Source organism: Macrotis lagotis, chromosome 7, assembly GCF_037893015.1.
Source record: "Macrotis lagotis isolate mMagLag1 chromosome 7, bilby.v1.9.chrom.fasta, whole genome shotgun sequence".
Classification (NCBI taxonomy): domain Eukaryota; kingdom Metazoa; phylum Chordata; class Mammalia; order Peramelemorphia; family Peramelidae; genus Macrotis; species Macrotis lagotis.
In genome coordinates, this window is record NC_133664.1 from 86,271,377 (window position 1) to 86,283,520 (window position 12,144).

Genomic DNA, 12,144 nt, shown 5'->3' on the forward strand with positions numbered 1-12,144 from the left:
CTAATTTGGAATTTGAGGTCATTCTAACAGGGCTGGGCTAAATTTGACCTCTGCACAGTCTATGAAGCAAGGTGCATGTGGGGAGGGGGAGTCAGAGAGAAAATGCTTAACTTACTATAGAGAACAATCTGTTTTCAAACACTTTAACCACATCCATTTTGTCGCAAACAACCAAGGGGCTGATTGAATCAAGCCCCACGGGATCATCTCTTGGAAATTCTTTGTTACCACTCGCTTTGAATTACTAGCATGTCTATATATACTAAAATATATCCAAAGTGTACTTTTATGATATTCAATGATTTAAATTTTCCATGAGTTTAGACTGAAGTCTTGCTGTAACTCCAAAAGTTTAATGTTTCCACTACATATTTGAAAAGGAGGATGGGGGGGGGGGGGGGTAGGTGGGTTGCTTTTTTTGTTGCCAATGTAATTACCTTAAAGGATTCTACTCTAAAGGTTTGTTCCTAACCTATGAGGTTTCCTCCTCTGTAATTTTCCTTTGATTTGGAGGATCAAAAAGGTGATGACTTAAAAAGGAGGTTGAGGTGGGAAGGGACAGTGAAGTAACCAATCTGCTTGGTGAAATAATAGGTTAAACTAGCTATTTATCATCATTTAGATCAAATGACTGACTGGCTAATATTCTTTTCTAACTGGTTGTATAGGTGCTCTGTAGCTGTCACCAGCATCCGACTTTAAATTGAACTGATTCCTCTAGCTGGCATGATGTTTTTCTCTCCTCCTATAATAAATGGATGCAGAAACATGACATGTTTATGTTTATAACAATTTCTATTCCAGATTTATAGATCACACACCTTTGGTTGGAGAGTGGCAATAACAGTTTCTTCAGTTGAGAAAAATCATTATAGATTCAGTGTCTACTCACAGAAGGCATTTAATAAGTGTGGACTGAATAAATTTAATCAATACAGCAGTCTATAAGAGTCCTTTTCCCTTTACTAAATAGACCCAGTTTTAGATTTTTGCTTATGCAAAGTTTTAGTACCAATCAAGAAAATCTTAAGATCTGTTTTTGAAGACCTTGCTTTGGTTTGATGAAGGGTCTCAGTTGTTTTGTTTTTGATACTGTTTTCCTCTGGTTTTTTCAGCCAGGGGAAAAAGGGTACTTTCAATTCAAAGATAAGAATAGCCTCAAATAATATTCTAGAATGTTATGGGTCAAAACCCCTCTATCAACCAACCAATCCTATCCTTAAACTTTTGGAGTTACAGAGATTATCATCTCTGTGCATTTAATTTTTATTTTGTCACCCGATAAATTCAGGGAAAAGTGCTGTCTTTTTAACACTTACCAACCAGATGACTCTAGAAATGAGCCTTTCTTAATGTCATCCAGTCTAATTCTTGATTCTAGTGACCATCACTGAAGGAAACTACAGAGTCATTGGATTACTTGCTGATAGGATTGGTTGGTTGATAGAGGGTTTATATTTATTACTCCCTGGATAGTTTTCAATTTTAAGCTCCTTAAAGACAGAAATTTTTGTTTTCCTTCTTTCTTTCTGTCATGAAATAAACATTTATTAAGGACTTTTAATGTGTCAAGTACTGTGTCTAGGACCATAGCTAAAAGTAAGATAATGCTCAAGGAACTTCTATTCCAATAGAGAGAAAATCAACATATATATGAATGGTGGCCAGGGTGTGGTGTTTTGGTGTTGGAAATCACAGGGATGGTAAGTAGAATCATAGGTAATGAATTAACAGGTAATGAATCCCAGGAATGGTGGTGTTGCCTTGATTCCTGAGTAAGAGGTAAAAAATGGAGAGGAGGAATGGATATTCATACAGTAGAAATGAAAAAAAGATGACTAGAATGTAGCATTGTAGGTCTGGGGACCAGGCTTAAATATGCTGACTTCTCACCTACCAGAGACCATGGTAACAAGAGTGCAGGAGTGGCAAACACAATGATTTGTACATCTTAAGTGCTTAATAATTGCTTACTGAATTGAATTTATTAAATTAAATTATGGTTCCTGAAAGAGAAAAACAAGTTATCTTCAGTCTCAAAGGAATTTTTTGCGATCGTAATTTGCATTTGTAAGTCATTGCTCTTTCATTCACCCTTAGGTCTTAGGAAAGAGAGCAAGATTGGATGAAGGTAAGGGGCAGGAAGGATGCAACTAGGAAGAACTCCTGGTATAGCATGCTAACTGAATTAACCAGAATTTTTGAGTAACTGGAATCTTCCATTCTCCTAAATTCCAAATTGGAAACATATTTGTTGTATGAATTCTGACTTGTCCCAGAATAGTAAAAATATGGTGAAATGTTCTTTCATTCCTAGGACAGGCTCCAGTTTCTACTGATAAGAAATATTTTATATAGTAAGGAAGGGAAAGGTTAATCCTTACCATGAATTGAATAGCAATATTGATACCCAAATGGCTTCCTGTTTGTTTGATTTAGTAAAATTCTCCTTCTGCTTTTATGCAGTGACCTAAAAAGATATATTACACCCAAGAGTGCCTTTGAAATTGTTTGTTTAAATTAAGTTTCATTTGGATTTAATCTTAACCAAATCTTTAGAGAGCCAGGCAGGCCCTCTTTAATGAAATGCTGTGTGTTTGAACCAATGAAAGATGTTGCCCAACAGTAAGGATTCCTCTTTAAATGAGTGGGCTTTATAATGTTACACTTGGGTGGTACAAGCAGAGTGCTAGATGATTAGTTTATGGTCTAGATCATTGTATTTTTATTACACTCATAAAATCTGTGTTTCTCCTCATTTTCGTAATGGCTTCAATGAGCTTCTATACCTTCTGAAGGCACATTAAATTGTTATGTGATGAAAGTACCGATTTAGTGGAACTAGGTTTGAAAGCCTGGGTAGCTCCAAGTAAGACACATGTTTTGAATTCTTATCTTACTGTTGGATTTGCAAGAAGGAAATGGGATTGAGTGTAATTCACATTTATTTGTGGACTTTTTCCTTAAATACTTCACTGACTTACATTAAATTCCAATCTAAATGATTCACAATGAGGTGCCTTAAGGATATTGACTATTTATATCACATGGGAGTATAAATCAATATTAAAGGAGAAAAATATTATGTGTGTGTGTGTGCTTGATTTATAAAATGCAATTTAAAGGGGAGGGCTTAATAGAATGAGCAATGAAGAGAAATTATTTGTGTTGAGAAATATTTTGTAGCTTTAAAAAAAGGGAGTAGGGGGTAGGATCTAATTGGATTATCATCTCTGTGCATTTAAAAGAAATAGGGGCCCTTTTGGTTTACCGAATTTACATCTAAATGTAGTTGTGAATAAATATTTCTCTGAAGTTAATGCAACCCTTTGTTTAAAAAAGGGGCAGGTTCCTTTTCATTCTGTAATTTAATATGCTAATAAAAGTCAGCAAATATAACATCAGTATACCCATAATAATAATAATAATGATCTTTAGTGATTATGCTGTTGTTAAGTATTAATTCCTAGGCGGATGTTCACACAGTCCTAAACTGTGTTTGAAGAGCATTTCTATAGGGCCATTTTGCTTGTTTTGGCCTTTCTATACAGTAAATTTACAGACATTTCTTTGGTATGTTTTGGTACTTATTTTTCCCATAGCTGCCTTTCCCAAATTGTTAACTCCATTCATTAAGAATTACTATTTTCTTTCTTATGAACTTCTTGTAGATTGGATGGCAGAAGATTGTATTTTGGTGTGGCCAAGAAGAGATAAATTTTTTTGTTGCTGTTTTCTGAGTGTACATTTCTTTTCAAAGAAACAGCTTGGGAGCTAGCCTCAGATTGTCTAGAAATATCATGATTCTTTGTAGACCAACCAAGCCAATTGCTTTCAAGATATGGAAAATCTCAACAACTCAAAACTAGGCGTGTCCAATGTTTGTTTTTATACTGAGAAGGCAGCAGCTTCTCTGCTCCATACCATATCAGCTACTGTGCTGTATATTTTATGCAGCATTAGAGAAAGTTTCCTTCCTAGATCAAAAGTTGGAAAGCCAAACAGCTGAACATAGAACAGAGACTTTAAAAAAAAAAAAAGCATGGAATGAATTCATTGGAAATTTTTTAATATCTCATGGAAGCATGCAAAATATGGTCCCATTTTATTCAGAGATTTGAAAGCAGCTGCAGAGTAAAAGTGTCTAATGAAAATGAAATAAATTTCCTGTGAATGGAATAAATTTTGATTGTGTCTCTGAGTGCAGTAATTATACGTGTCACGCGGTAATTAGGCAGTCACAGTGTGGCCACGGTGTCTTTCTTTGTCTGCAGATGGTCTGGGAGAACGGCTGTGTCGTTATTGTCATGCTGACACCCCTCACGGAAAATGGAGTCAAACAGTGCTACCACTATTGGCCAGATGAAGGGTCCAACCTTTACCACATCTACGAGGTACTTAAGTCAAATAGATCTGGTTGTAAAGTTGACAGTCAGTGTGTGGATTGATTTCATCCTGAGCCAAATATTACTTAATCTACTTTGACCTAAGGTGGGACCCTTGTATATGTAAACTTACATTTGAGAAGGATGCAAGCAGCCCTCCTCCACAGAGGTTCAAGGAGAATATTGAAATCCCTTGGGTTCCTCTTGGGGTAAAAGCAATTGGGGAGGGAAGTGACAAACTGGTTTTATGAAGGAGAAGAGGACTAAAATATTCCTTGCTTTGGGGATGTCTGTTCTTCTTATCATTACAATATAAATGATAAACATTTTCTAGGAATTTACACAATATAAATAGGGATTCAAGCTCTTAAAATACCTGTTTTGTATAAAGCTCTGTAATTGAAGTCTTTGATAATATGTCTTTTTTGTGGCTAAATTTTGATAAATACAAATGCTGGACAGAAAAAAAAATAAAGTAAAAAAATTTACCTCTACGGGGAAGTCCATTTAAACAGACCCCATGGAGTATGGCTTTAAAATAGTCTCATTTAAAAGGGGAGCCCTGCTATTATTCTAATGATTTATTGATTTCTCTAGCCTGGTAAAGTAGTCTTAACACAGTTCTGTGTAGAGTTTTGCATATGTATTATGTGACTTTTATATTTGGAGACACTACAGCCAGACATCCCTTTTCAAGTTTCTTATGCATATTTAGAGTGACCCAAGTAAGCTTGAGCAGTTAAAGGAATAGATTCACTCATCTATTACAGTTTTCTATTAAAGTGGACCAAAATAAGCAAGTTTCATAACACTGAGTCAGTTAGAACTATGTACACCAGAGGGCATGCTTTTAGGGTTTTAGGGATGAACTCAGAGGGTGAGGAATTCTCTATAAGGTTAGGGTTATTGTCTTAAATTTAAGGAATACTAATCCATTATCTGGCCCTGGGTTTCCTCATTTATAAAATTCAGGAATTGGATTAGATGATCTAGTTAATTTCCAGTTCTACTATTCCATGAATCTATTATACTAATATTTATGAAATTATTTTAAAGTTGTACTTATAGTTCTTCATATGGAAGTTCTTATTTTTGGCTTTTCCAGCTCTAAATCAGGGTTTACTTCATTCTGTTTAAGATGAAACTCAATTTTATATAAAACAGTTTGACCAGATTTGTTTAGGTAATTTTTGTTGGCCAACTACTTTAACAAATTGGTGATACTACTTCAAGACTTCTGTCACAGAAACTGTAAAGGAAATATTTAGACATAATTTTGAATAGTAAATTTTTGACCTCAATTAATTTTGTTATATGATACTCCAATCACTTATATTAGTGTTCTAATTGGTCAGAGAAGAGGACAGTATCAACCTTCTGATTCCTCTGCTCTATGAAAGCTGGCAAAATTCGTTTTTGACAGAATTGATCTCCCTCCCCATATCTGCAAACCTCCAATTAAGTATGTTATTGAATTATGCTTTAGGTTTATGATGCCTTTCACCCTTTCTTTCTTTCTTTCTTTCTTTCTTTCTTTCTTTCTTCCTTCCTTCCTTCCTTCCTTCCTTCCTTTCTTTCTTTCTTTTTCTTCTTTCTTTCTTTTCTTTTCTTCTCTAAATTATAATTTCTATCCAGGTAAATCTGGTGTCCGAGCATATCTGGTGTGAAGATTTCCTTGTGAGAAGCTTTTATTTGAAAAATCTTCAAACCAATGAAACGCGGACCGTAACCCAGTTCCATTTCCTTAGTTGGTATGACCAGGGAGTTCCTTCTTCTACAAGATCACTTCTGGATTTCCGCAGGTACAACAAAGTACATAATAGCACATTAAGGTATCTATAGTCTGGTCATCAGTTAAAAGAAGTAATATTTGTAATAATTACTTTATGCAAGAATCCTCAGTGGATGTGTGGTCATCAGTTCTAAGTATTATTATGTGCCCATTCTTATCCATATCTCTCATTTCTCATAATATAAGGCCCACTTTTTTTTAGTCTAGCTATGTTACAAAGCTCCTTGGAGATTACCATGAGAATTATAAATGAATAAGAATACAAGCTCAGGTGCAGATTCTATGTTACTCATTCCTGAGTGAAAGTCTAGTCATCATGGACTAGTGTCTATTTTAAAAAATTAGAGCAACACTGGCTTGAAAATGACAGTTTGAAAAAAAATTACTCAGCCTTTTGCCCATCCTTAGGGCTTTGATAATTACCCAGTGAAAAAGGGAGTCTCTTTTGAATATTTATTAACTGAATTGTCTGACTAGACTCACTTTGTACTAAAATGCATAGATCGACCAGGAAAACAAAATCTCCAACTGAAATGTTGATTGCAAAGCACATTTAGCACATTATTCATAGCTTTTGCTTGTTATTGGCTACCATATTATGATAACTAGATAGAACAGGTAATCTGAAAATTGTACATCTCGCCTCCATTTAATTTAAATTTATCTACATATTGTAAAGGAATATTAAAGATTAGAAGTAAAAAAGAAAATAAGGAATTGAAGAATTAAGACAGAATTGCATTTATTGTATATCTACATGAGCAATCTTATCATAAATAGTTATTTGCTCTAGATTCTAAAGTAGCAAGTTCAGAGGAAGGTGAAAGGATCAGATATTTTAGTAAAGATAGACTTTCAGCTTTGATTTTTCTGAATTTCTAAGGTCTAGATTTGTATTATAAGTATGATGTATTTGATTTTGCTTATTATTCTATTTAAGAAAGAAAAATGTAACATTCTGCCTTAGATCAAATAGCATGTGAATGATCAAAAAAAGAAAATCAAATTTGGTATTGTACATAAAATACATTCAAAGTCAACTCTGCTGCTCTGCTGCCTTACTTATAGATCCAAATTGTGTATTATAGATCAAGAATACAGAATGCATGATAAATATATATATATGAAAATTTATTATATACAAACAATTGCTACTTTTCCTGTCTTAATTTCTTGACCATTTGTGGCTTTTCTTGATGTAAATTCAATGTAATGTAGGAGGAAATATTACTAAGACATGCTATTTAAAATCTTACCCAGAGTAAGTTTTTTGGGATGGAGTCCTCAAAAAACATACTTAATGGACAAATTGCTGTATCTCAATAAAGATGGCTACTCATCTTAATATTAATATCTTAAGGTGCATTCAGTGTATGTATATATATATGAATATGGATATATGTTTATATATTCATATACATATATGAAATTGAGCATATACATAACCAACCCTCTCTTTTTAATATGTCGCTATCAGGAAAAGTTAGATTCCCCAAATTCCCTTGCCCCAGAGTCTCTAGAGATATGATACTAAGAAGTTGCCTTTGTTTTGACTTTTTATCAAAAACAACCACAGTAACCAAAAACAACAAAAATTCTAGAACCCATAGCTTTGCAAGTTTCATTTGGAAATCAAGTTTCTATTTCTTTACTCATTGAGTGAATTGTGTTTCAGATAATTATGGATTTCCCAGATTAGGCTGACTATTGACCTAAATGCTCATATTCTAAGAATGTACCCCACTTCAGCATGAGATGATTTTTTTTTTATAAGCACACAAATTACAGAGTTGGAAGAGGTGAGGCGGCTTCTGAAAACACTGGTCAGTTGAATGTTACTAGAATCCTAATTTCATCTTGAACAATAGACCAACCATTCTAGCTCTGAACTAGCTTGTTAGTCATGCACTGATATGTGTAATTAAATATTTCTCTGAGCCCAGAGGGAGCACATTTACACTTTAAAGAGAAACTGCTAAGCTAAAAGATAATTAGCATCACATGTGAGGGCTTTGCTTAAAATATATATATTATGCTATCACTTCTTGCTGTGTGCAATGACATCTACTAACCCTGCTCACTTTAAAAATGGACAAATTCTTATTTTGCCAGCTAATTAGCGGTTGCCGGTGTCATTTTTGTGATGTTGCAGCTAGTAATATGAGCCCAGTTGCATAGTCACAAAAGTGATCATTGGAAACTGTGACTCTGCTGCAGGGACAATGTGGGAAACCCCTTTTCTGAGCCTCTAACGACCTCTGACCTTTGCTTGCTGATGGTTTGCATGATGATTTCTTTTCCACTCAATGACCCCATGGGTTGGTTTGTATCACTAATCATTTTTCCTCAGTTAATTCCTCCTGTGTATAGATCTAAATATAAAAATTAAAATTTTTTTCTTAATGTTTGGAACTTTCTTCATATGGATGAATTTTCCGTTTATTCTAGTAGTGTAAATCTGGGATGAAATTGGATACTTGAATGTTGCTTATTTATCTTCATAACTTATCAGTAGACTATATCATAGGTCAACTGGATGAAAAACCTTATGTTGAAATATGTAATAATCGGCTTTTAAGGTTTTCTTTTGTGCTTTTTTTCAAGCTGTGATAATACAAGTATTTGCATCTCTTGTAAATAAAATGTTAAGAAAATAATGCCACGTGGTATTTGCCCAACATGTCTCTTTGGCTGTTTGTGAGTTGTTGGTTTTTCTTTCCCCCCAAATAGGGTTAGAGAAGGTTTTTCTTAAAATTACACTAAAGCCTTTCTAAACTCTGCAGAGGCAGCCAGTCACAACATGCTTAGAGACAACAGCATTTTAAACATGCCATAGAATGAAGAAAGGAATTACGGGAGTGCAAAAGCAAATCACAGACATATTTAGCTAGTAATTAGCTTTTTAACAACATTGCTAAGTGAGGGAGGCTGTCTTGTTAAAGAACTCCCAGGGAAGAGGGAAAAGGGGCTGACCAACTGTAAATTGGACACGGTGATACTGTTGTGTCTGATGGCTGCTTACATTTTAATTGTGTCCTACACATTTTGGTGAAGGGTGGATATTTATTCTATTTATCTCTTTTTAATTATGCCTTTGTTGAGCATTCTTGGCAATATCTGAAAAATGGAATAAGACCTGGCCATTTACCAGTATGTCAACATATAAACATTTATTTTTTTCCTTCCACAAAGCATAGAGGAGGCTGTCAAATACGAAATATGTTGGAATGCAGATCTAAGGTGATGATCCCTGATCGTGTTAAAAGATTCAGTTACACAAAAATATATGTCAAAAACTTTCATTTGCAGTTGAAATCCCTTTAAAAGTAAAACAACTCCAGAATGGTTTAATGACAAGAATGCTTGATTCTATTAAAAGAAAATGATACCACCATTACCAAAAAAAAAAAAATTCTAAATGACTTTATACATTTTAGACAACATAGTAGACTGGACCCAGCAGTCTTCCCACTTCAGAAAGCATTTTAGTAGTTTACAATCTATTTATCAGAAGTAGAACTCATGATATCCTACTAACCTCAGTGAGAAAAAAAGAGAGAAAGACTTTAAAAGTGGATCTACTTTCCTCAGTCCATTTGATGCTCAAAGAGCCAAGTACTTTTATGATATTCTTGCACAGGAGTACTATTGACTTCAATAAGTGTTCATTTCTTGCTTATCACCTTTTCTCCCAAATTTCAAATATAAATGCAACTATAAAATATATCTTCGGGTAATAGTGAGAGAGTTTAATCATTAGGATACTTGTTACCTGAGTCTTTTCTTACTATTTTGACTTTCTGTGATCTCTAAGTATGTATATAATTACATATTTCCATCTTTTTTTTGGTGGAGAGTCAGTACAGAATGGGGAAGTCTCAGATCCAATGGTCATGTGGTATACAGGTGCCTAGTTAATGCTCACATCCAGGTTTTCCCACTATACATTATCTTTTCTCAAAATATGTGTCATTCTAAAGTTTTCAACTTAGTACTATGCAGCTTGGGAGAATATAGGCCTCTCACATGTAACCCTGATATATGTGACAATGTCATTGAATCTGATATCCAAGCTCCATGTATGATGATATCAAAATATATGGTGAATTCAGGAGAAAGAAATCAGTTTATCTGATGAAAAGAAAAATCAAAGTCACCTCCTCCTTTCTTTTAATGTCCTGAAGATAAAACAACTGATTGAATTTTTACTTTTTGATGGATTATTTTGGTGTTTGTAGACACAGCCTCTGAGAAGAAAAAGGAAAGCCTTTTCATTTTATCTTTAAGGAAAATTTTCCCATGCTACTGTCCCCCTCTACCCCAATTTTACTTCCTGTCATAGGATAAAAGGATGCTACACATTTCAAATGAGGAATGAATTTCTTTCTTCCAAACAAACCTAGACTCTTATTTTCCCCTTTGAAAATACCCTTCTGAATAACTTGATTTGTTTTTTAGCTGCACTTTATCTGCTGGAAGAAACAAAATATTAGAGGGTCCTTTACAAGGAATATAAATCATCTTCCTATTTCGGCCAGGGGGGACAGGAATTGTTGGGAAATTTTGATACATGTTAATGTTTTGATACATGTTAATGATAACTAACTAGCCAAAAATCTATAGAAGGAAAATTGTTTGGTAATGCACTCAATTTTTTCTTGACAGCATTGTTTTTTTTTCTCTCTTTGGTTAAAATATTCTTACCACATGATCATGTAAAAAATCCACAGGAGAATTTCTCTTGAGAATATATGAATACAGCTTGTTTTTTCAACAGAAATGAGTGGACAGTGGGAGTGTTTTGTGGTTGGAGCATTAATTCTAAAATACAATAATTCTAGTATGTATAATACAAAAAATGAACCTATAACAAAAAAAGACTGAGGAAGCGGGGAGGGAAAGGAGACTTAGGCTGGGAGCTAGATGGATTGATCCACTGATCAGAAAGAGCATCTATAGATTTGGTTACTTGAGCTTACCTTTGCAAATGTATAATCTTTTTGAATGTACAAGAATTTTGTTTAGTATTTCAGTTTATTATAAAAAGGCAATTGAATCATGGGGAATTGTGAATATGATTGTTTTCTTTATCAAAAGTTAATAATGGAAAATAGGTTTGAGAATACAGAATCATTGATTTGACTTATTTTTGTTTATTGTCAGAGGAAACAGATTACAATTATAACTTGATATCTCTCTTTTGTTGCAGAAAAGTAAACAAGTGCTACAGGGGCCGTTCTTGTCCAATTATTGTTCACTGCAGGCAAGTATAACTTTTAACATGTGCTTGGAAGTTTTGCCATATCAAAAAACTGTAAAGACCAACATAAAACTTAAGGTTACTAGTAAATTAGTAAGGACATAATTAAGTGTAATTTTTGAAGATAATTCTGAATAGCAATTTGGTTTTATGTTCTTTTTTGTTGTGTTGATTATACTTATGGTGATAATTCTATGATTTGTTGTTAAACTTTATCTGAGATATTATGCCAAATTCCATCACTAGTGAATCTGACCAAAAGATTGATGACATTTCATTTTAGAATTTGCAATCAGATAAGCTATATTGTTTCATATAGATAATATATATATACATATATATTTGTATTATACACATAGATACATATATGTATTATGGGCATTTAAGTGGTAGAGTAGATGAGTTCTCAGAAAGACCTAAATTCAAATCTGGCCAGACACATGCTATCTATATGACCTTGAACAAACCACTTAATTTTTTTTGTCTCATTTTACTCAACTATAAAATGAGCTAGAGAAGGAAATGACAAAACTCTCCAAGATCTTTGCCCAGAAAACTCCAAATGGGTGTCACAAAGAATGACACAAATGAAACAACTATACGACAAAAACAACACACACACATGCATACATATCTATATTTATATTTATATATGCATATAGTATTTGATCATTCTTAGAGGTATGTTTCAATGGCCACCTCTTGCC

At 33.8% G+C, this 12,144-nt stretch overlaps 1 protein-coding gene across 1 annotated transcript in view; it reads left to right on the top strand.

Annotated features, from left to right (window-relative positions):
- Positions 1–12,144, top strand: part of LOC141492676 (receptor-type tyrosine-protein phosphatase N2) — a 144,847-nt gene that overhangs the window by 93,001 nt on the left and 39,702 nt on the right. Inside the window, exons 5-7 of the mRNA XM_074193253.1 lie at positions 4,275–4,394; positions 6,021–6,187; positions 11,387–11,440. Of these exons, the coding sequence (XP_074049354.1) occupies positions 4,275–4,394; positions 6,021–6,187; positions 11,387–11,440 (341 nt within the window). The remainder of the gene's footprint in view (positions 1–4,274; positions 4,395–6,020; positions 6,188–11,386; positions 11,441–12,144) is intronic.